At 42.4% G+C, this 26,625-nt stretch overlaps 1 protein-coding gene across 3 annotated transcripts in view; it reads right to left on the reverse strand.

Annotated features, from left to right (window-relative positions):
• Dgki (diacylglycerol kinase iota) overlaps positions 1-26,625 on the reverse strand; it is a 449,040-nt gene that overhangs the window by 296,831 nt on the left and 125,584 nt on the right. For all 3 annotated transcript variants that reach the window (XM_021190110.2, XM_021190109.2, XM_029534779.1), the window contains exon 2: positions 3,532-3,640. In XM_021190110.2, the coding sequence (XP_021045769.1) occupies positions 3,532-3,640 (109 nt within the window). The remainder of the gene's footprint in view (positions 1-3,531; positions 3,641-26,625) is intronic.

Below are 26,625 nucleotides of genomic sequence, written 5' to 3' on the forward strand. Positions count from 1 at the left end.
GAGGAGGAGGAGGAGAAGGAGGAGGAGGAGGAGGAGGAGGAGGAAAAGATCACATCACACACTCGGCCTGAGCTCCTATTTGTTTAGCCTTCCACCACTAGCCAAAAATACTCGTGGATGAATACTATAGTGCATACTTCTCCATGGGAATGAGAAAATGAGGCCTGCTAGCCTAACACTGGCTGAGGCAGGGAGTTTACTAAAAGCATTTGTTCACTATTTCCAATATCAGCCATCACCAGAGTCTTTTTGTGTATCCCAGTCATACACACACACACACACACACACACACACACACACACACACACGCACATGCTGCCCTCGTGAACTGTCCAGGCTCAGACATCACTGTGCTATGACCTCACTGTTAACTCCTTTCTATCCATGAATTTTAGTTCTGTAAAGGAAATAACCATGGCTTCTTCACCCCTGGATCCCAAGAAACCCACCCAGGATGTAAAACAAGGATGGTAGCATTTTCTAGGGGCAGAAAAAGAATGTGAGAATGCATAGGAGATTCTATTATGGCAGACACACTTCAAAAACCCATCTACCCCTAGCTGGGTCCAAACGAAGGTATGAGAACAGGAGCTAAGGAAATGATGGCCCTTGCAATAATGACAGTAATAAAAACAGATGGAGCAGAGAACACTGTTAGATAACTCTCTCTCACCAACTTAGGCAGACCAAATCCTTAAACCTAAGACCTGACACTACGAACATTAGAGGAAAATATGGGAAACAGGATTCAGGATAGTTTGATGGGATGAATTTTCTAAAAAGGCCCCAAAAGAACAAGAAACAAGGAGGAGATAGGCAAAGAGGTTTATGTCAAACTCAAATACTTCTCTACCTAACACAGGCAACAGGCAACAGAGGGACAGACTGCAGAGCAGACAGATAGTATTTCAGGATGCATATTTGACACAGGTAAATACCCAGTGTGTGTGCGTGCGTGTGCGTGTGCGTGTGTGTGTGTGTGTGTGCGCGTGTGTGTGTGTGTTTGTGTGTGTGTGTGTGTGTTCTAAAACTTGGAAAACTCAACAGCCAACAAATACACCACCTTAAAATATGGTAGTAGATCTAAATCAACATGTCTCAAAAGAAGACATAAGTGATCAGCAGATAAATTTCTAAAAAATAAACAACACGAATCATCAGGGTAGTGGAACAGTGTGTCCTTCCATAACAGTGGCTCTCATCACAAAGGTAGAAGTTAACATGTACTGCAGAGGATGGTGAGAAAAGGAACCCTGCTTGTGGTTGGTGGGAATGGTAGCAGGCATAGCCAGAACATGATGAATGTTCTTCAAAAAAAAAAACAAAGCAAAACAATTGAGCAAAGAACCACAGTCTGACCTAACAATCTCATTCCCAGATCTATATCCAAAGGAAATGTAAATCCTTCGATTTGCATAACAGGAAGAGACATCTGTAGTGCCCTGTTCATTGAAACACTATTCACAACAGTCAAGAAGTGGAAGGAACCCTAGGTGTTCTTCACAGGAGGACCTCAGTGCCTGGGAGGAAGGAACTTGTGGGTACCTGGGACTTGCAAGCTACCTAACCAGCCTTGCCTACTTGGCAAGTTCCAGGCCAATAAGAAACCTAGCTTCAAAAAAAAAAAAATAAAAATAAATAAACAAAAAACCACCTCACTCCTGAGGAGTGACACAGAAGGTAGACTTCTGGCCTCTATACTCATGTAGCCCACCTCACACAAAAACACAACTCGCCCACACGCATGTATTTACTGGTAAACGGTAAGAGTTACCTGGTTTGAAGAAAATACAAACAATCTAATTGAGAACAGATGATGGTTACTGGAAGGATATGAATGCCTTTCATATAAGTAAAAAAAAGAAAAGAAAAGAAGGAATGGAATTTATATATCAGAAGGGAAACACAGTCTACTCCTAAGGTTTGTTACGGTTTTCATAAAGGCCTAATAAAGAGTTGGGAAGCTGGAGCTGGTGACTAGCTGGAGCTGGTGACATGTGCCTGCAGTCCTCAGGGGTTCAGGTTCTTCTTGGGTCACAGACTGGATTCTGAGCCAGACTGGGCTATAGAGAGACATGTTTTTCTCTGAAAAGAAGTAAAAGTGTAGGTTTGGAACATAATTCAGTGGTAGCATGCTTGCCCAGCCCGTGTAAGACCCTAGGTTCAAATCCAGTACTATACAGAAAAACCTTTAGGGTCCCTTTCACTTCTTATATTTCAAAGTCTTGGGTGTTACAATGTTAAGCAGAAATGGAGGCAGGAAGATTTTGTAATGGCTTCTTTCCTGACCCAGAACACATACAGATGACTTAGTGGCAGGACATAATATTATATTTGTGCCACTATTTAACCAGTGTCCTAATAATTTTAGGTTTAAGAGCATCAAAAGTGAAATGACTATTTCTCTCCCTCCCCCACCAGAAGCTGAAGGTAAGTCCCATTTGCTATTGGACAACCCTTTTTCTATTTGTCAGACTGTGTCACTGGCTTATGGGACAAGTGTCTTCCAGTATACCTGACAATAAGTCCCTCTAAAGGATTACATTTCTGCCAAGCTGAAAGACTGTGGAAATAAGATTTGCCCATAAATACACAGGCACTGAAATCAGGCATGCTTTCAAGTCATAGTTCAAATCAAAACCCTTGTAGGCCAACATGAAAATCAGAGCTTACTTTTCATGGTCCAAGACCTTTGCTAAGGGTGCTATGTGCTACGTTTCCGTTAAATAAAATGTCATCTTATCTGTGAGAAAGAATGTGGTGCGCATGAAGAATGGAACATTATTTAACCACACAGAAGGAAAAAAATCCTGCTATTTACAATAGATGGAGTTGGAGATTTGGGTGTAGTCAAATGAGTAAGGCACAGGAAGTAGAAGACCATGCCATCTCACTTATACGTAAATGATTATGAGGTTTGTCTTACACTGAGAATTGAGTTAGTAGAGGCTGGGAGAGAAGGGAGATAAGCAAGGGAAAGATTCTTCAGCTGATAGTAAGTCATAGTTAGATATCATGTCACAGTAGAGTGACCATAAACAATGAGTATTTCTTTATACTATTAACCAGATATTATAGTATACTCCTTTGTACAAGGCTAGAAAAAGGTATTTAGATGGTTTCTAGCATAAATAACTGATAAATGTCCGAGTAGATATGTTTCACTCTATGCCTATACCTGTGTACATGTGTCAAAACACCACATGGTACACCACAAATATGTATTTTTATGTGCTAATAGGTTAAAAAAATTAACCACTCCCCTACTTTCCCACACAAATCTCTCCCCAGACCAGAAAAGGACATGGGTAAATCTATTCTGCTCATTGTTGAGACAACACGGACCTACATACATGTGGTTTCAGATGGGTGGATGGCTGCCAGCCCACAATTAGTGATCTCGCTAACTTGACCATTGCAAACTCTCAGTAGACCTGTTCTGACTCATGGAATCCTGAAGGTGAGATGAGCAAAACACAGCATGGAACTTGGGGGAGAAGACAAAACAAACATAAAACAGTAGACACCTACGCTCCAGTCCAGAGTTGCTCTGGGCTCCTTCGCTGGACCGTTAGCCACAGGAAGACCAAGAGGATGTGCAGGTGCCAGATGCTGGAGGCCTGTCCGGGAGATGGCTTTCCTGCAGCAAGAAAATAAATAAATAATAAATAAATAGTAAATGCATACAGACAGACATGCACACATGTGTACATATGAACAGGAGGACACGAGAATCTTGTCCAGAGCTCACAGCCCCCTGTTGGATAGAATCTGTAAGGGAGCAACCTGAGTGAGTCTCTCTAGCATCTGATATCCTTTAAAACTGTGGTGAGATACACCTCTACTAGGATAGACAGGAACAAATCCCCTCCAAATCGAAGAGTTTGGGGAGGCTGTTTTGCAATAGGACTACAGGGCCAGAAGCTGAAAGTTCAACTTCTTTTCAGGGTGGAGGGCAGGAGTGGAGCCTCACCACTGACAGAGAAAAAAAAAAGACTGGGATACTTAGGATACTTGGAAAGGAATTCAGGTTGTCACAGATGAAGTAGAAGCAATGCCCTCTTGTGCAACTCCACTGCCCAGCACAGCACAGAAGTCTGGTTACCAATGGAAGCCTGCTTACTCCCTTCTTCTGAGAGCATTCTCCTTCTCCTTGCTGAGGACCACACCCCTGTCCACTGAGCTGAGCTCCCTCAATGTGAAGAGATTGAGTTGCATCTGCCAAGAAATGGCCCACACTTCTTCAGCCGCCCCTGAGCCCAAGCAAGGGAACCCTCAGTCAGAGGATCAGGGAGAAGCCACAAAGGGCACAGATACTGTGAATGCCCTCAAGGCACAGCCTCGGAGGCAAAGGTGCTTACAGCAGAAAGATGAAGGGTTAGGAGCAGACAGGGAAGGATGTGTTACATCCTAAAGGGCAGGGCACCTCTTTTCATGTTCACTGACCTATCCAGACTCCACCTATGAATGACTGGTGAGGTTAGGCAAGAATAGTAGTTCTCCACACTCAGGAATAAACATGTGCCAGCACTGGACACTGAGTGTGTCAGAGATCTCAGTAGGTGACCCTCTCTCTGTTTCTTTTAGGGTCTCTCAGAATCCTACCCAGGAAGCTCCAGAAACCGGTCTTCGGGGGTTGGCAATTACCACCACCGGCTCGCTGGCATCTTTTCCAATGCAGGCTTCAGGCAACACATTAGCTCTGCATAATTCCCCAGACTCATCAGGCAGGCAGGTGGAATTCTCAAAAGAACACAGTCCAGTCAGGGTTCCCTTTCCTCATGTTCTCCAAGATAGGTAGCTAACAACCTCAGTTTTGGCTCCTTGTGACAAAGTACATCCCACACCCTCTAGCCATATTCTTATGAGAGGAAACAGTGATCAGGTGTGGCGCCCCAGGCCTGGAACCCCAGCATTAGCTCAGGAGGCAGGGACAGGGGGATCTGAAGACACAGAAAGTCCAAGGCTATCCTGAGCCACACAGCAAGACCCTGGCTTAGAAAAGAAAAGGTAAGTGGGCATTTGGAGGTGCTAAGATAGCCTAACATAACACAAGAAACAAGGGAGGGAAGAGATGAGGAGACAGAATCTTCTGTGGAAATCCTTCTCTCACAGAGGTTTTCCTCCCATATTCAGGGACTTTCTCTGCCATGGTTCATAGGGGTTTTCTTCTCTACCTTCAAAGTCCTTCCCATTAATGCTAAACCAGTTTCCCCCGTTAAAACAAAACAAACAAACATACAAACAAAAACCTCATGGCTTTGTAGATTCAGAAACCATAGGTTCTACTTTTAGAGTCCTCACAAACTAAATTTAGGTGCTTAAAAAATTCCATAGCAAGAGGCTGAGATAGATGGATTATAATTTCAAAGCCTGCATAGGCTACATAACAACTTTGAGGCTAGCCTGGGCAACTTAGTCAGAATCAATATGTAACTATATATGAAAGTCTCTGGTTAAAATATGAGTGGTGGCAAGAGGGCAATGGAGAGAATGAAGGAAAGACAGGAGGGAGGGGAGGGAGGGAGGGAGGGAGGGAGGGAGGGAGGGAGGGAGGGAGGGAGGGAGGGAGGGAGGGAGAAGGAAGGAAAGAGAGTGAAGGAGAGAGGAAGAGAGGGAGGGATGGAAAGAGGGAGAGAGAGAAGGGAAGGAGGAGGGAGTAAGATAGGAATGAAAGGGGAGGAAAGTGCACACACACACACACTATCCAAGCACAAAGCCATAGGATAGCTGAACTCTCAAATTTTAGATGAACAAGTGAAAAACAAATCTTTCAGAGTTTCACGAACTATCTCAGAAAGTTATGGTTAGAAAAAAAGGAGAGAAAACAAGGTGGAAGTGGGAAAGAAGATAGAGTCGGGGAGGGGGAGAAGGAGGAGGAGGAGGAAGAGGAGGAAGAAAAGAAAAGAAATAAAATTCCATTGTCAGGTCTTGGTAGAAACTACTGAACAAGTGAGTTCTGCTCCGGGGCACCTGTGAACTGTGACAGCCTAAGTTTCATCACCCTCCATAACTAGGAACCAACACCTGACGCAGCAGCAAGCTGCCCAAACGACTGAATTAGTGCACAAGGCATCCGTACAATACAGAACCTTGCTGCACCTTGACCCGGATAGTACTTCCCTGGAACTCCCATCAAAGAATGCACTTTTCTAGTGCGTGGAAAGAAGCAACTAGGACTTTTGTTTATTTCTTATTTATTCCCCATTATGGACACAAATTAAAGGCTGAATTTGTAATATTCATAGAAGAAAACGGTATAAACACTGCACATACAAACATAGATGAGGAGGGAAATGGGTTAAGAGGCATTGTAAGCAGCTACCAGTTAGTGGCCGTAGGTACACCTTTGAAAAGTCGATATATAAAACACAGAATAGAAAAATTATAATGAGAAAATATTGGGGTATGAAAGGCACTCCTGATTTCAGCTTTCTACTCTTCTAAACAGAAGAACATCATTTTTTGCAATAGTTCATGCATGAATAGATATTTTCCTTCAAAGAGGAAAGGAATTTAATTATACCCGAGACCTCAACTAAAATCAGCGAGCCTTCCTTTTCTATTTACATCCATCATGGTGGTAGAAGATGACATGAAACTCTAGCAGATCTTGCTGCGTGGATGGAAAGGGTGAGGGCAGAAGTTTTAGCTACAATTTGCTCTAATTAAACAATAAATGGGGTTCAACTTCGCATCATTCTTCCTGCTCAGAATCCTCCCAAGTGCACAGACTGCAAAGCGTGAAATGCCAACGATTCTATTAACTTCACAACATCACTTTGAGGGGAATGAGTATTCTCACAAGAGCATGTCTGAAAAGAACTGTGATATTAACTGTGAAATAAATATGAAAAGAAAATACTTCATAATTCAGTTCCCAGAGCATAAAGTCACATTAATGTCAATTACCTGACGTGAAAGACTGAGAACACATTTCAAGTACAAGAGCTATCATACATCTTAAATGGCATTCTATTATTGCCCTCCCTTCATTCAGTAAAGACTATAAACTCCTAAAGGACAGGACTTCATTCATCCACTAATCTTGTTACATCTAGCCCTGAGCTAGATAGACTCTGCAAATATTCAATAAGTGCCTTCTGAATTAATGAATGAACTTGACCAAGAAGCTAAGCAAAACAGCTTGCTGATTTGATCAGTGCTTGAGAAATCCAGTTAGAATGATTTGAATAATGTCCCAGGCTTTATACCTCAGAGATGTTCTTTGCTGCGAGGGTCCAAAATCCTTCAAAGCAGCTCTTTAGTAGTAAATGTAGCTGGGCATAGTGGAACACACCGGGGTTTTAATCTCAGCATGCAGAAGGTGAAAGCAGAGGCAGGAGATTGGTACATTCAAAGCCAACTTGGACTATGTATACAGGGAGACTCTTCTAAACACCAATTGACAGACAGATAGGCAGGCAGGCAGATAGACAGACAAGCAGGAAGAAAGGCAGGAAGACAGACAGACAGACAGAAAGGCAGGCAGGCAGGCAGGCAGACAGACAGACAGACAGACAGGCAGGCAGGCAGGCGGACAGGAAGGCAGACAGACAGACATAGACGAGATAGAATCCAGTCTTCAATCCAGGCCTGCTGGTACATGCCTGTAATCCTTGCACTGGGAAAGTAGAAGTGGGTGGATAGCCAAGTCAAGGTTTCTCCAAGACCTGGACCAAGCCCTCTCATAAGAAAAGAAAGAAGGGAGAGGAAAGGGGAGGGAGTGAAGGAGGGAGAGAATGAGAAGGGAAAGGGGAAGAAGAAGGGGAAGGGGAAATGGGGACTAAAAGTAGCCAAGACCTTGGAATTACCCAAACAGCTCATATTCTTGGTATGAAAATAGCAATGGGTTATCCCACTGTACTGTTTATAAAGGACATAGGAGAGTGCTCATTTTTTTAGACAAGGTCTCACCATGTCTGGCCTGAACTTACTAAGTAGACCAGGATGACTCCTTTTGCCCTGCCTCCCAAGTGCTGGGGCCTGCATCCCCACCTCTGGCAGGGGTACTAATATGTTTTTTATAATGTACTCACTCAAAGAAATATGTAGCATAAGTACTCTTCATAAAGAAAATCTTTTAAGAATGCACAGGAAGACATGCAAGACTGATTATTCAGCACAGTACCCTCTTGGGATCCATTTCTAAATTTCAATCTACTCTCCTTTCAACTGATATGACTCTCGGAGTCAAGTTGTCCACACCACTCTCTGGGACTCTAATACATGGGATAAAACTCCTGCATATTGAGTGGGGAAATGTCAGAGAATGGAGTGTGTGATTTGTCCAGGACATCTAAAGACTGCGAGGAGCTACTGACGCATTCATCTCCACTTTCTAGAAAGGAGTCAGCTATCTAAAAAGTTATTCTGTACCTTGGTCACAATCCCCAAGTGCCTCAACAGACATATGTGGGACTGGCAATGCAGATCAGTGGGAGAGTACTTGTTTAGTATGTGTGAGGCTGAGTTCAATACCCAGTACCCCCAAACAGACATAAAGAAACGAGTGTGTGTATGTGTGTGTATGTGTGTATGTGTGTGTGCGCTCACGCATACATACATATGCATTACACACACACACACACACACACACACACACATGCACGCACCCACGCTGTACTTTTCTTCATGTCATGTAGACCCTATTTGCTTTTATCCAAGGCAAACTGTGTGATTACTTGAGTCAAAGTCTTACTCTGCATTGCATATGAATTCAAAGTAGTTTTTGACGATTTTAAATGTACATCAACATCTTCAAGGATATAACTATTATTGGGAAAAAAGGGTGGAACTTAGTTTCCTAATTTCAGTCAGAAAACCACTGCTGTATTGAACTGTCAAAACAATACACCTGTAGATATGGACTTTGGTACTCTGTGGTGACTCATTCTAAAACAGTTAAGACAGAGATGCTGAATTCTTGCCCACAGTGGAGTTTGAGCTGGTCCCTTTAAAAGTCTTCTAGAAGGTTGGGCATAGCTCAATGGTAGAATAAACATGTAACCTAGCATGTGCAGGGGTCTGGATTCAGTCCTCAGCACAAGAAAGAGTAAGAAGATGGGGGGGAGGAGGAGGAGGAGGTGGTAAAAGGGAAATAGGCTTCTAAGCATTTCAAATGTGTCCCCAGCTGAGCTCCAGTCACAGAGCTGTACAGTCTTAGACTACTGTGCCTACTAAAGCCTACTTCCAATTCATTCTATATTTCTACATTGTCCATACAGAATTTTCTGTATCCATTCACATATTCATTCAACCAACAATGCATTTATGAGTATCTATTTTATACGAAAGCACTACGCACTGCCCTAGATGTGTAGATTCATGAATGAATTAAACCGACCTAAGTTACTGCCTGTGAAAAAGCTCACAAAACATATTTTACCGCATTTAGAATCATTTTACATATCTTATGCATCCCTTACAACAGTGAGGCTGGGACTTTCATTATCCCTAATTTGGAGTAACAGTTAAGCTACCTGCCCAAGGTCATAGGCACAGGAAGAGGGCCAAATGAATGTGAATCAGGGAATTTTACATCTTCTGTTACACAATTCCACACTTTCATGGGACCCTGACAGCACACAAATGCATACCAAATGACTACAAAACTAGCCCTTTCTATAGTTGTCTTAATTATGTACAATCTACCTCCACAATAAGAATATAAACTTCAACAAAGAAAGATGTATTAGAAGGTACAGATTAAGAGCAGAACTTGGAATATGGGAAAGAGACAACTAAGACAATGATACCCATAGATCAGTGCCTTAGTCAGCTCTCTCATCAGAAAGGCTGTCACTCACAGTAAATGAGAACAACTATAGAGACCCACAACTAGATAATGTGAGTGAAATTCTGGGGCAATCAGTCCTAAGTGGGAGGTCTTCATCACAGCCCTCTCCTCAAGGCTCACTGATCTATGTGGAAGAGGGGACAGAAAGATTGTAAGAGAAGTGACACCAAGGATACAGCGCCTTCCAGATACAACAAGACTGATACGCACCTGAATAGACAGAGCCTGACGCACACACAAGACCTGCACAGCATCAAGCCAGACAAAATTCCAGCACTGAGAAGGAGAACTGAACACAAAGACTCCAGCAGCAGCAGCAGCAGCCAAGAAGCTATTTGCAACTGGTACTTTCTAGGGAAGAGAAAAATCAGGCTTTTCCCCAATAGATTGTCACTGCCTACAACAGGAGCACTGCAGGGTAGGTCCCAAGCTCAGAAACAGTTGGTCAGCACAGAATAGACTCCATTTTTTTTTTTTGCACTTTTGTTTTGTCTTTTTGGATGTTTGTCCTGATTTTTGTTTTCTGATTTTTGAGACTTTTTTTTCTGAGGAGGAGGGGAAGCTGGGTAGAGAGGTAGGAAGGATTATGAGAAAAGGTGGGGAAGGAAAAGGATATGAGCTAAATATATTGCAATTTTATTAAAGAAAAGAAGTGTAGAAAATATTTAGAGAACAAAAAAAGATGATAGTTCGCCTTTCCAATAGGCACATCTTCATATATATATATATATATATATATATATATATATATATATATATATATATATAGCATATGTATGTACACATACATGTGATAGTTATCCCTGGTTGTCAACTTGACTACAAAGGGAAAGAACTAAAAATCAGAAATGTGATCTTGTTGCTGGAAGACACAGGCTTCTGACCCAGATCTTGCCATGGGATGATACATGCTTTTGGTCCAGATCTAGAGGCACAGTGGCCATGAAAAGCTTAGGGTTAGGCAAGGTACCTTTAATCCAAGCATGGAATCGCCAGAAGCAGTGATCTCACTGGTATAAATACTTATTCTGGTTATACTTTTCCTGCATGTAGTGCTTCTGCCAAAATCACATCCATGGATTTACAGAATGCCTTATCTACCTTCTTGATAGTCCTCACAGTATTGCTCTGAATTGCAAGGAATTCTTCACAGGCAGAGAAGTGCGACAGTGGGCTCACCGTCATGGAATCCACGAGTCTTACCATGTTCACCACCATCCTGAAGCAGATGGCCTGATAGAAAGATGGAATGGCCTTCTGGTAACATAGTTACATTGCCAATTAGGTGGCAGCAGCATGGAGGACTGGAGCAGACTTCTTCAGAAGGCAGTCTATGTTTTGAATCAGCATCTGATATACAGTACAGTTTCTCCCCACAGCCAGAATCCACTGGACCAGGAATCAAGGGGTGGAAAGGGGAATAGTTCCACGTAATATCACTCCTAGTGACCCACTAAGAAAGGTTTTGCTTGCTGTCCCCCAACCCTAAGTTCTACTTACCTGAAATTTTGGTTCCAGAGGGGGAAATGCTCCTTCCAGGAGCCACAACCAACATTCCATTGAACTGAAAGCTCAGACTTCCCCCTGGTCACTTTGGGCTTCTAATGCCCTTAAACCAACAGGCTAAGGAAGGAATAACAGTGCTAGGAGGGGTGATAGATCCAGATTACCATGGAGAAATTGGATTGCCTCTCCACAATGGAGGTAAGAAGGATTATGTCTGGAGGGCAGGAGATCCTTTAGAGCATCTCTAATACCACCATATCCTGTGATTAAAGTCCATGGGGAACTACAAGAGCCTAATGCAAGCAGGATGACAAAGGGCACAGAAGGAAGGAAGGTACCGGTCGCTCCCCCAGGAAAAGAACTAAGAGTGAGTTGCTTGCAGAGGGTGGAGGACATATAGAATGGGTAGTAGAGGAAGGTAGTTATAAATACCAGCTAAGGCCATGTGGCCAGTTGCAGAAACAAGGACTGGAAGTAGTATGGATGCTTCTGTTTTATTTTGCTAGGAACACATTTATATAGATATTTGTGCTTTCTTCCAATTTCTTTAACCTCCATTAAGAGAATATCAACTGGTATTTAAGTTAAGATACTAAAAGGATATTCCCAAGGGGCATTGACTTCTAAATTTACAATGTGTTTGTGATTGTACAAGGGATAGTTATATCATGTTAGGCATGGTAATTGTTTCATTTGGACAAGGGAATATGATTTGTGTCACATTGACAAGGAGTGGATTGTGAGGGTTATTCCCCATTGTCGACTTGACTACATCTGGAATGAACTACAATCCAGAAATGGAGGGCACACCTGTGACCCAGATCTTGAGGCAGGAGACACAGGCTTCTAACCCAGATCATGGCATGGGATGATACATGATCTTGAGGCACAGTGGCCATGAAAAGTTTAGGCCCAGGCAAGGTAGTACACGCCTTTAATCCCAGGAGACCGCTGCAAGCAGATTTCTGAGATCAAGGTCAACCTAGGACAATGCAATTTGCAAATCCAGGTGTGGTGGTACACGCCTTTAATCTGGGCCACACCTTCTACTGGAGGCCTGCATAAGGACATTGGAAGAAGGAAGACTCAGCCTTCTGCTTGCATTTACTCGCTAGCACATCTGTTGGAACCTACCTCTTCAGGATCCCAGCTTATACAGAAGAGCAGCGGAAACCCCCAGCCTCGTGGGACTGAGCACTACTCGATTCTCGGACTTCCCACCCATAGCTGCCCATTGTTGGGTTAGCTGGACTGCAGACTGTAAATCGTTACGATAAATTCCCTCAATATATAGACATTCCATAAGTTCTGTGACTCTAGAGAACCCTGACTAATACATACATACACATATACACACATATCCATATCCATACACACAATAAAACAATCGTGGCCAAGTCAGAGAATGCTAAAGAACATTTTTTTTTATGTTGCAGAATGCTAGCACACACGATACACAACATCTGCTACTGTCACTGGCATTATTACACATTCCATGCTCTCACAGCATCTAGTTAGCTAGGCACACGGAATCTCTGGGTAAACATGTGCCCTTTTTACTGCTTTCAAATATTCTAAGTCCCCTGGACACTGCAAGTTCATCAATAGGGATCTGACAGGCTTCCAGAGCATATCAGGGAGTTCAAAGGCAGCTATTCAAACAGAAATTTCTTTGGGTTGGGGAGTAATCCTCTAGTTGCCTACAAAATCACTCCTTTGCCCTAAGCTGTCTGTCTTACTCATGTACCCTTCTCCCCTCAGACTAATTCAACATTTTGAAAATAAACATGCAAGCCAAATGCTACAGGTTTTATCTGTTGCACTGTGTTTATGTAAATGAGGACAACAGAAAAACAGTGTTTAATTTATAACAATGGACTCACTATTAAATGCAAGATCTGCTGCTATACGAGAACTATCTCCCATGGAGAGCTCATCATAACCACATCATTAAAACAACCTTGGCATGGCGGAGACTGTGATAATAAACTTCCTTGTAAAGCAAAGATTTCTTAGCTAAAATATGCTCAGGAGTTAATGGCCTTTCCTCTTTAAAGAATTATCTGAAGAGAGAAAAATTTATCTTCCAGGATAACAAGCAGATGGTGATGCGATGGGCTGAGTTGTGTCCCCCCCTCAATTTCTTATATAGAAGTCCTAGTGTGCAATACCTCGGAATCTGGCCTTACGTTAAGGCTGGGTCTTTAGAGAGAGGGCTGGGTTTAAATGAGCTCCTCAGAGTGGACACATGATGCACTGGAACTGGTGTCATCATGAAAAGTAGAAATATCACAGACACTTAAGTTACAGGAAGACAGAAGTCAAGAGGAAGGTGGTGAGGTTACAAACCCAGGACAGCGAGAGATGACCGGCAGACGGCCAGTGGCTGGGAGAGAGTCTTAACGCACATTCTCCCTCACAGCTTCAGCATGTTGGGCTCAGATAAACAGCAAGTTCCTATTGTCTATGCTATTCAGGTGGTGGACTCGGCTGTGGGGGCCTAGCAAGCCCCCAGCCTTCAGAACTAGACCCTACGCTCACAGTGAGCACAATGGATTTGTTGAACTTCAGGTCTCTGATTTATCTTTTCCTGTCGCCCCATAAAACTCCAGGGGCCATCTTATCAGAAAAACAATGATATTTAAAGACAGATGCCTTCTAATAAAAGTGCAAGGTAAAAGACACTTTTCTCATACAAACCTCAGAAAATCTGATGGAGATTCAGATAGCACATTAGTGAGGTAAGAAACAGATTCCAGGCAAATTCAGTATACACATACGAAACTGAAAATTCTGAAAGGAAAAGGATACCAGAGAAGAGTGAACTAGCAGTGTGAGAAGATTACTTTGTACAGGTTTAAAAGAATGCTTGCCATGCAAACATAAAGTCCTGAGGTGGGATCCCCAGCACCCTCAGAAGACACCAGGAACAGCAATGCATGCCTGGAACCCTAGCACTGGGAAGGAGGAGACAAGAGGACTCCTCAGGCCGGCTGACTAGCTAGCGTAACTTCATCAGTGAGCACCCAGTTAAGTGAGAAGCCATGTCTGAAAAACTGACACCCAGCATCAACCTCTGGCTCCACACACACATATGCACACATACACACCATGAACACATACCTACACAAACGCACACACGCACACACCACACAAGTATTTAAAAAGAGATTACACCCTTTGTGATGTTAGCTTCTCTGTTACTCACAGAACTACAGCATCATACTTGTGTACAAGCCAACTGCTACATTTATAGGAACAAGATCATCTGCCCCTCTGTTTCCAGCTAATAATCAAATATACAGAGACAACAAAATTACCACTTGCAGGAGTTTGACATGAGAGTCAATTACTGAATAACAAGGCTCTATTTTTATTCGGGCCAATTAGAATAAATAGAATTAAGATGGTATTTAAAACACCAAGCAGTGTCCATTCACCACAATGTGTGGTAGTTTGATTCTCCCTACTCGGGGTTCCAATGATGACTTGGGATTCCTGGAATGGCTTTATGGCTATCTCAGGCATCCTGAATAATTTCGTGGGTACCAGGAGTGGACTGGGGCATTTTTGTGATCGTCTTCTCTTGGGTCGAGTCTGATCTGAGACAGAGCATTTCAACTTCTCAGAAGAACACCTGTCAGGAGGTGGGGAGGAGGAAGGCTGGCAAAAGGAGAAGCTGAACTGTGAGTCAGTCAAACATCAGCTGAGGTCCCCTCAGCAGAGGAGCTGGTCACAAGCCGGTCCTTCAGAATTAGCACAAATTGAGGTAAAGACACCCTGTGACCTCCAAAGCAATCAGTGTTTGGACTTGGACAACTTCTAGGGAACATTTTCTCATAGGCAAGAGGTTCCCTTATGCCTGGGGCTCAGCTGTTTAAGACGGATATCCAAAGACGACGTAGAACAAATTTGGAGAAATACACTAGCCTGGGAACATAAGCCATTTGAGACTTTAGAGACATTCTCGGAAAGATTTAAGTCCACAAAGCTGCTTCTAGTAAGACTACTGGTTCACCTTCATGACTAGTGTTGTTATAAAATATCCTGATGAAAAGCAGCCTTCAGGATTCGGGGTTATGAAGCATACCATTCCAGATAACAGGCTATCATACGGAGAAGCCACAGTGTCAGGAGCTTGAATTAACCAGTCAGATTCGGTCAAAAGAAGATTATGTGTTCGTTCTTGGCGCCATGACTCCACTTGTATATAGCCCAGCGACTTCCAAACCAGGGGATGGTGCCACCCACAGTGGGCTGTATATTTCCATATCAGTTAACCATATTAAGAGAGATTTCCACGGACATGCCAATAGGTCAACCAACGAAGACAATCCTCCATGGAGGTTCTCTTGTCAGAGGATTTTAGGGTATAACAAGTTCACAACTAAAGCTACCGGCACAAGCACCAACTGGAAACGTTTGTCTTTGGAATCCGTCCCTCCATTCCACACCAGCACACTAGTCCTGACCCCATCAATGTCCCATCACCACAGAACCAATTAGGGTAGATCCCTTATATGGGAACCTGGATGCTCAGAAGGCACTCATAAAAGGAGGAAAATTTACACGGCCTCCAAAGTAGTTAAATAATGTTCCCAAATAACACGTCATAAAAGCCATAAATATAGATGGCAAAGTCTGTAGTTAGATTCAGAGGCACCTATTTTGGCCAAGCCCTGGGTACAGTGCCTAGACTGAGAGAACTTTATCACTCTTGTAGTCAGAAGACACACTGACAATGGGAAGCAGTGGTTGGAAGGCACTGAGCTCCAAGTCAACATAAATGCAAAACACTTCCTTCGCTACAGGAATTATTTCAAAATAGGGCTCTGCTCTCAGAACATAGAACAAAGCCACAGAAACCAAGAGCCTGTGAAGCTGAAGCAGGGGATGCTAGGCCCAGAGACTGGGCAGCAGAGTTGCCTTGGTGCTATCCACCAGAGCTAATATACAGTCAAATCTTGGCCCTTCCTACTGGAGACAAAGGAAATCTACATTTAGTAATAAATCCTTTCTTACAGTGCCTGTTCAGCCCACAAGTGAACTTGCACTGAATTTTCTCTGAGGTCAAACTTACTGTTTTAGACAAAATTTCATGAGACAGTAAAACAAAAAAAGCACAAGAAAATAAGCAGGACAGAACCTTTCCCCCGGAAAACTCAGGTATTAAAGGGCAAACATCTATATTTAAAGAAGCCACATCTAAAGAATTTAACATTCTGCTATCAAATACAGGCTATCAGTAAAGAGAAAAAAAAAAAAAAAGGAGGAAATAGAAATTCTTAAAAGTGCTTAAAAATAGCATAACTAATGTAAAAGTTTGCTTTAGGTGCCTGACAGTAGATTTGAAATGACAGTTGAGGGGGCTGGAGAGATGGCTCAGCAGTTAANAACACTGACTGCTCTTCCAGAGGTCCTGAGTTCAAATCACAGCAACCACATGGTGGCTCACAACCATCTGTAATGGGATCCGATGCTCTCTTCTGGTGTGTGTGAGACAGCTACAGTGTAGTTACATATAAATAAATAAATCTTTTTTAAAAATGATAGTTGAAGAAATCAATACACTCAAAGGTGAGACAAATAAAAACTTTCAGTCTCATTAAAATAAAAAAAATAAAGAATGAGTTAAAAATCCATAGAACACAGCCGGGCAGTGATGGCGCACGCCTTTAATACCAGCACTTGGGAGGCAGAGACAGGTGAATTTCTGAGTTCAAGGCCAGCCTGGTCTACAAAGTGAGTTCCAGAATAGCCAGGACTACACAGAGAAACCCTATCTCAAAAAAAAAAAAAATCCGTAGAACACCATAATGCACTCTGGCATACTTATAAAAGATAGCCCAAAAGACAGAGATAAAAACAGACAAGAACTATATCTGAATAAATAACAACAATAATCTCTAATACTGCTCTTTTTAAAAACACAATCTATACATTTAAGAAATTCAACAATGACAAACTCATAGAGCTTCATATGAAAAACATTACAATCTGTCTCTTAAAAAGTCAAAGATACCGCGTTTTGAAGTCAGCAGGGGGAAAATGAATCTTCATCTGCCAGAGAGCCTTAACACAGTTAAAAGACGAGTTTTGATTAGAAAGAATGTATACCAGAAGAAATTCATTCTGTAACAAAATCACTGAAACTCAACAAAATAGCAGGCAAAAGTTCTATAGGCATTAAAAATAAGGAATCTATAACCGCTGCAGAAATCCCTCCAACAGAAATACCTGTAAAGTCTGCCTATCAGCTCGGAGAAACCAGCACTCATTTAGACATCTGGGAAAAGAAGCGAACTGGAAAAAACTTTTATTTTCCACCACTATAAATAAAAAGGCAGAGAACACCAAGAATTGGCAAGAACACTGAACAACCAGAACTCTTGCACGGTGCTCTTAGAAATGCAAAATCACCATTTTGAAAAACATTTTGGCAATTTCGGATATAGTTGAATATAAATATAAAGTTGGGTCCAATCAATTACTCTCCTAGATGTTTGTATAAAAAAATTAAAATATGTACATGAATGTCCCTGGTTGCTTTGTTCATGTTATTAAGGAAAAAACAGAAGCAACTCAGAGGCCCACCAACAGAATGTGTAAAGGAAATACAGCCTACTGATTCACTGCAATACACTCAGAGATAAAGGAAAATTGGATTCTTACCACACAACAAATATAAAACTTATTATTACCAGCAGATTAAAGATGAAGATGTATAATGCCAACTGGAAGTTGTAGCAAATGAGATCATAAACATCTTTTAGTTACTGAAGTAGAGGGAAGCATTTAATAAGCGTAACTGAAAATAATCTACAAATTCAGAGAATTACAAATGTAAATAAATTAAGAAATTCTAAGTGTCACTCACTTGCCCATGGCCACCAACAGCTGTCTACTTGAATGTAAGGCCTACTCAACACGAGGACAATCATACCATGGTACTGGAAAGCTGGCTACCTCCCCAGGGACAGGGAGGTTCCTAGAGCTCAGAAAAGAATCCACTCCTACCATTTGGCTAGACAGGCATAAAGCTACTCAATTCTAAATCTAATTCTTTTACTCACATTATTTCTAAATTTTGAATATTCAGTAAAAAAAAAAAAAGAGAGATGTACTGACAGAATCTTCTCCCTGCAATTGAAGTGAGGTGGGGGAAGGCATCGGAGTAGAAATAAAAGAACAATACTCATAAAAGAAAAAAAATCCTGTTATTTAAGCCACTATAAGAGTAAAAAGACAAGTAGAAACGAATGGTTTTATTTTAGCTTTAGATATTCTCTAAAACTATACATGTGAAAGGGTGGGGAGACATAAAGCCATCATCCCTGTCCCCCTCCCCCTTCGTTTCTCCTCCCACCCTAACATTTCTGTTCAAGGGCAACAAGTTCTTAGGAAGCTGCAGAACTTACGTTCTATAAACTTTTGAAATAAGCATGGTATGGGCTGATGGCTCTGCAATACAACTTAGTATTTTGAAGAAATGAAGTATTTGCTGACTCGAGTCAATAAATAAATAAATAAATAAATATCACTCCTACTGTTTTAGTAAGCTTACAATTTTGTGTCAGACCATGTGGTTCCGGAACTTGATTTGCAATGGAGACGCCTTTTTCAGACATGCTTTCTGAATCCACTGAACATTCTGGATGCTGCCAGTTCTCATCCTTTGAGAATAGATTTTATTTGATTCCAGCAGCAACAAGTGATTTGCATGCGAGTTTGATGGATGAGGCAGCTGATTCAGCTCCGTGACAGATAATTGAAACGATCTTTGTCTCATAAAACAGTTTCTCAAAGTAATTCTGAGGGATAATTGACTTTCAGGGATTCAAAGTAATCAAATCCAACCTTCTACGTGACTTAGAAACCAGCTCTGCCAAGGGCCCTGATGAACAGCCAGGCTGCTCTTCAGTGTGGCTTTGCAAGGAATGTATAACCAAGCAAAACACTCTAGAGAGCAATGGGAATAAGACCTAACAGTGACCTAAATTCATCTAACTGCCACAGATTATGAATTTATAATCTTTGTAATGATTAACACTGGACCATGGCTCCTGTGTATGCAAACTCACGTCCAAATCATCACGTATACCAACTCCTGTCAAAAGCACAATGAGATCGCATTGATAAGTGTTCCTGTTTGACTAACTGATTACAACAGCAGCCAGGACATGGCCAAATGCTAACTCCATGTTTACACACAGATGCCTGCTGCCATCTTGGAATTAGTACCTGCAGGTGCAGGAGAGGTGAGATGGATCCACTTGGGACTTGGCCTAATTTTTGCTTTTTTATACCATGACCAAAGGAAAATCGTAAAAAATATCAGAAACATCAATGAAACCGAGACGTAATTTGTTTATGGAATTTCCCAAGGCAACCAGTACAGCAACCCCAGGCCTAGGGCATTATGGCCACCTCTTCCTTTCTACAGTCTAAAAAGAATATCTGCCTCGGTCACAGAAGCCTTGTAGTGGCTACTACCAAACACAGCTAGAAATTCATCCTCTCATATCTCCAATCTTCCAAATTTTCTTCCATTTTGGTATTTCTCAGCTTTTGTTAATATATACTCCTATGATCAAATTTTCAAGATTTCTTGATATCTGTGGTATAAACTCCAGAGTTTATTGAATAAACTAACCTGGACCCTTAGGGTTCTCAGATACTGAACCACCAAACAAAGAACATACATGGGCTAGACCTAGGACTCCCCACACATATGTCACAGATGTGCAGCTTGAGTCCAGAAAAACTGAAACAGGAGCTATCCAAACAGCTGTTGCCTGCATGTGGGATAGGTTCTTCTAGCTGGGCTGCCTTGTCCAGCCTCAGTGGGAGAAGAAGTGCCTAACCCTGCATAGACTTGAAGTGCCAGGGTGGGGGATACACAGGGTGGACTCCACCTGCTCTGAGGAGAAGGGAAGGGAGATAGATGGGGGAAGGACTGTGGGAGAGGGTGACTGAGATGGAAGCAGTGAGCAGGATGTAAAGTAAATAAGTAAAATAATGATTATAATTGATTTTTTAAAAAAGAAGACATCTGAGTTTGGGCTGGAGCGATGGCTCAGAGGTTGAAAGCACTGCTCTTCCAGAGGTACTGAGTTCAATTCCCAGCAACCACATGGTGGCTTAGAATCATATATAATGAGGTCTGGTGTCCTCTCTGGCATACAGGCAGAAGAACACTGTGCACATACTAAATAAATATTTAAAAGAACAGAAGAGGAGGAGGAGAAAAAAGAGGAAGAGGAGGAGTCCGAGCTTGATATGGTGGTCACCTCTATAATCTCTGAAGGTAGGAGGAGCAGGAGTTCAAAGCCAGTCTCAGGTACATACGAACAAAGTTCAAGGTTAACCTGAGCTACATGGAACTCTGTCTTGAAAACAAAGAAAAAGAAGGATAGAAAGTAAGAGGAGCAAGTAAAGAAAATGAAACAAGGAAAAAAAAATAGGTGTATTCCAATTACTGATTTTTTTTAATGGTCTATTATTCTGCATTTGATTCAGGCATTTGCATAGAGGACAAAGACATACTTAGGATAGAATAACAGGGAAATATAAGACAATAGAAGCTAGGATGGTGACAGGAAAGACAGTGGATACCCAGGTTCCACAGTAGCGCTTGCTTCATCCAGTTGGACACACAAAATAGGAGGTATCTCATACTCACCACGCAAGTTACTGTAATAATCTCTTAGCTGGCTGTGATGAAGAACTGCTACAAAATGCAAGCTAGTGAAAACTTTGTTTTGGCTTACTGGTGGGGGTGGGGGACTGGAAGGGATGGCAGCTAGAGTGTGAGGCAGGCCAGGCAGGCCAGAAGCGGACTGATCACACACCCACCCAGAGGAAGCAGAAAGAGCAGGAAGTGAGGCTAAACTATAAAACTCAAATCTACACCAGCGACATACTTTGCTCAGCAAGGCTTCGAAACTCCTTAAGGGTCCACAATCTGAAACAGCTCCACCAGCTGCGGACTACGTATTCTAATACATGAGCCTATGGGAGGCATTTCGGACTCAAACCACAACCGCCCTTAAGAAAACCCTTTCTTGTCTGCATTTATTTCAATCTCCCCTAATCATAACCATGGGACATCATACAGAAATTAAATGTTATCTGGAAAATGACTCCCTGCTCAGAAGTAAAATAATTCCCCAGGATCTCCAACATTAAAGACGTAGTTCCTCCACCCTCTGCAGCCCCCACCACTTCCCAGCAGTCATTTGGGCAAAGGGCTCCTTCGTGGATCCACCCATCTACCTGTGTGGGTTTCCTAGCCGCTGAAGAAATCGCTCATCCTCCCACCTTCCCAAGCGCCGATCTCTCCACTGGCAACAATCTTGCCTTTGCTTTCCACCTGGTCCTTCCTCCTCCATTCCAAACCCAGTCTAGAAGGGATCCCCATGTAAATGACTGGAATTGCGCTTTCTTGGAGGTTAAGGTGCTTGTGGCTCTCTACTGCCCTCTTTCACATCCTGCCTTTTAGGAGACGATCAGGTAGAGGAGAACTTAGCTCAACAGTTGGAAAGTTTCTAATTTAAACGACTGGGTGGGATGCAGGCCTTGATCTTGGGGGGGGGGGAGAAGGGAGTCAGTCACCAAAACCATTACACAATTGGTGTTTCCCCGTCCAGCTGTGTAGTCACCCACCAAGCTTTAGGGACATTTTCTTAATTAGAAGTCACCCACAGACCTACCAAAGTAGAAGTTTTGAAACCCAAACATTTGTATAATAAAACAGCTCTGCCTAGACCGAACCAAGAAACCCTGGACCAAAAGTTGGGCCAGTCTGATGGTGGAAGCTGCCTGTCTTTGTTAACCTCGGCAAGTCTAAGAGTACCATTGCCTTTCCATATTACCAAAATAGCAGCTGGGTAGCTCTAACAGAGTCACCGTTATAGTCTATACTTCGCTATGATCTTCACCAACAGAACGAACGACTATAAGCATGCAGGCCACAGCCCTGTCTGTGCAAAGAAAGAACAAGGAGCTTGTGCAGAGCGACAAGGAGAAATGTGTGACTCAGATGTACTCTGTGCTCCCTGCAGAATAATGCTACATTATGATACACGCTAACTCATCACATCAGAAAGATGGCTCGTCTTTGGTCAGAGAGAAAAAGGAGTGAATTCTCTGTGGAAAAGGGCCAAGGGGAACCTTCCACACAGCATGACATGGGAGCTCAGCCAGGAGAGAATTATACCAGGTGAAGAAAACATAGGAACACAGCCAGGACTCAGGGTTGTGACAGAGAGTGTCCAATACTACTTAAATAAGTCTGTAGCTGTTGCTAAAATTTAAGGAAAGAATGAGGCCAGATCACTGAGGGCAAATGTACAAAGTCCTAAAGGATCCTTTGGAGGACACGGGGGAAGGGACACACACCTTCCACAGGAGACGCCTGTGGCGTTCTTGTCTCTGCAAATGCATCTTATTGAGAACTTTAACAGTTACAACAGAATATTCAATGATCCAGTTCTCTGGAAATCATGGAATGTTCTTACAACTGCCGTATTAATTCTGGGATATCTTCAGACATTCTGAACATTTGTGAAAAGATTCATTATCAGAATAAAAGCTGCAAGCATAGTCTTTAAGTGACATTAACATTTCCTAAGAAAAGCTTGCCGACTCTTCAAACTCAGGATCAATCCCCACAGGTATAACAAGCTGCTATCAGATTCCGTTGCTATAACAACCTGCCACTCACTTCTACTTTATACCAGTTATCCGAAGGCAGCTGGATCCGGAATAGGTTTAACTCAACATAAAGCCAAAGATGCCAGTGGAGGAAAACCCAGCAGGGAGGTAATTAAAAATGAAATCACCACTCTCTTAATGATCTTTAAAAGCAAATAATCGCATCAAGTCCATAGCGAAAGCAGTGTGTGTTGACAAGTCCATAGCGAAAGCAGTGTGTGTTGAAAAGCTGAAAGACACATCAGGAAGAAACAGTGTAACACTAACCACAGATGGTGGTCTGGACTCTCAGGGTTTTTAGCTCCATCCAAAATCCACCTTGCCTTCCTTCTCCTCCTTTCTCTCCTGCCCTCCCTACCACCACAAAGGGTCCTCCTTAGACCTACATCAGAAGACAAGGTAGGGGCCTCCTTGACCTCTCTCTGTACATCCTGCAGAACTGTAATCAATCTATTCTTCTGCCCCTTCCCCTGAGAAAACACAGCCACTCACCGTCTCCCAGCCAAACCAATGCGCCATCGTACTGTTTTTATCCAACCCCATCTGCCTCTTACAAAATAAGAATTAGCACTCTTTTGCTTTTACTAATTTGATTCTTTTCTTCCAGATTCCTCTTGCTTCTGCTAACACAATATCGTATTCTCCTCGGATACTCTGCCAGCCTTTCTTACTATGGAATGTCCAGGACTGTGTCGTTCTTACTCAGGACCACAAAATGGCCAGCACATAACTGTGACCAATAAGACCTCTAATGTAATGCATCTGCAGGAAGCAATTTCTCTAAACAGAGGAAAGGCTCACTTCCTTTGGTTTGGTGAATGCGAGCTTTTGTGAGGTTATACTTGATCATGAGCAAAAGAGGTTCTCACGTGCTCTTTTTGGCAGCCAAGAAAGCAAAAGATAAGTGAAGACTTTGGTTTGCTTTATGCTATTTTTTCTTTTGCGGCTTAGACTAAATTAAAAGTTGATAGTAAAATAAAATTTTGACATTTTGCCAGGGGCAGTGGTTCTCAACCTTCCTAATGCTGCAAACTTTTAATACAATTCTTCATGTTGTAGTGACCCCCCCCGAACCATAAAGTTATTTTCACTGCTACTTCACAAATCTGTACTTTTGCTACTGTTATGAATCATTGTGTAAGCATCTGTGTTTTCTGATGGTCCCAGGCAATCCCTGTGAGAGCGTTCATGACCCCCAAGTTGAAAACCATTGGTCTTGATGGAACAGTGTTCAAACAAATGAAGACTGAAATAGAATCAAAGAGAAGACAGGAATGATTAAAAGGACAGCATCTTATATGATGCTATGGATTTTCTTTAGTAAATGTGTCTGTTTGCTCACTGAACATCAAGCATGATGCTCTTCAATAACAGCCACACTGTATGTGTACATGTGTGTGTATACATTCATATGAAGATAATGTGCTTAGACTATATTTGTAAATATGGCCAAACTAATGAACATAAACACTGATTAAAGGAAGACTAGCATGTACAGGTATAGAACAGCGTATGGACAACATCAAGGAAGTCGGGGCTTCCTTAACGGGAAGGTTTCCCACATAAATACCTCGCTAGATTCCATAAACAGTAATCCAACTGATTTAATCTTCCTGTTAGCATCTGCCTTAGCTAGGGTTTCCATTGCTGTGAAGAGATGCCATGACCAAGGCAACTCTTATAACGGTAAACACTTAATAGGTGCTAGATTATAATTTCAGAGGTTTGGTCTATTATCATCCCAGTGGGAAGCACAGAATCATGCTAGGTGCTGGAGGAGCCAAGAGTACTACGTCTTGATCCAAAGGCAGCCAGGAGGAATGTCTCCTCCACCCTGGGAGAGTTTAGGCATAGGACATCAAAGCCCACCCTCACAGTGACACACTTCTTTCAAGAAGGCCACACCTACTCCAACAAGACCACACGTCCTAATGCTGCCAATTCACATGGGTCAAACATATTCAAAACACCACATTCCACTCCCTGACCACCATAGGCTTCTGCAAACACATGCATCTATGGGGGACATATCCAGCCATAACATAATGCAAAATCCATTTAATCCAACTTCAAAAGTCTCCATATTCTATAGCAGTCTCAACGATGTTAAAAAAGCCAATGTTTATGTAATATCTTAACTGTAATCACCTATAAAATCAAAACCAAAAAGCAGATCACATACTTTCAACATCACAGGATATACATTACAATTCCAAAACATCATAGTGAGGAAATACTGGACCAAAGCAAGACCAAAAACCAGCTGAGCAAACTCCAAACTCTTCTTCTCCATGTCTGATGTCCAACTCCTTTCAGCTTTATTGACTGCAACACAATTCTTTCTCTTAGGCTGGGTCTACTCTGCTAGCACCTTTCCTCAGTAGATACCCTAACGGTGGGCATCTCTAGCATCTTAGGGTCTCCAAGGCCACTTCAATTTCACAACTTCTTGGTCCAATGTCTGATATCCAAACATAATATTCTGGGTTCCCCCAAAGGGTTTGGATTACTTCTCCAGCTGTGTCCTCTGTAGCACTCTAGCCTCCAGTTGACACCACTCCACTGCTGCTCTTAGTGGTCATCCCATGGTGCTGGCATCTCCAATACTCTGGGGTCTTCCACTGCAACTAGGCTTCACTAATAGTCTCTCATAGGCTCTCTTCTTGGTGCCAGTAAGCCTCAACGTCTTTGCAATATCCCTTCAATCCTGAGCCATCAACTGTGACTGAGGTTGCACCTTCACCAAGGACCTTCCCTGGTCTCTCACAGTGCCAAGCTTCAGCTGCTCTCCATGACCCCATCATGCCTTCAAAACCAGTACTATTGACTGATTCTTACACATTACCAAGTCCAAATGCAGAAGAAGATATAACCTTGACTATCTCTGGAATACAGCTTCTTGGTGCTCTCAGAAAACACTTCCCAAAAGATTTCACCACAGTGATGCTAGGCTCTTCTTAATCACTGCTAATTTATTACCCCCAGCTAACCAGCATCAATTGTCCCAGTAAAACCTTCTATTCTTGACTTTAAAGCCAGAGCCATTTGGCCAAAGCTACCAAGTTCTGCTGCTTGCTGGGACTAGAAGATACTCCTTGATTCTACTACATTGTCTACGTCTACAGCTTTTTGTTTTCCAATTCCTTCATTGCCTTTAGACTGACTTTGAACTCAGAGATCTGCATGCCTGTCTCTTGCCTGCTGGACTTAACAATGTGCACTACCATGCCTGAACGTAAGCTTTTCTTTACCTGGGAGTTGCTCAATATCAGGTTGGCCTTGAGCTCAGAGATCTGCTTGCCTCTGTCTGCTCGATTTAAGGCACGTACCACTATGCCTGGACCTAAACTTTTCATGGCCATTATGCCTCAACATCCAGATCAAAAGCCTGCATCCTCCAGCCTCAAGATCTGGATCATAAATATGCCCTCCATTTCTGGATTGTAGTTCATTCCAGATTAAAAGTCCAAATGAAAACAATAACCAAGTAATAATAATTCCTAACATAAGCTTATATAACTACAACTATAAGCTTAGCTGGGTGGGATCTTGCCCCTAAGTCACCACTCCCTTAATTCCATTTAATATCCTTGAACACAGAATTT

This window comes from Mus pahari, chromosome 2, assembly GCF_900095145.1.
Source record: "Mus pahari chromosome 2, PAHARI_EIJ_v1.1, whole genome shotgun sequence".
NCBI classification, from domain to species: Eukaryota; Metazoa; Chordata; class Mammalia; order Rodentia; family Muridae; genus Mus; species Mus pahari.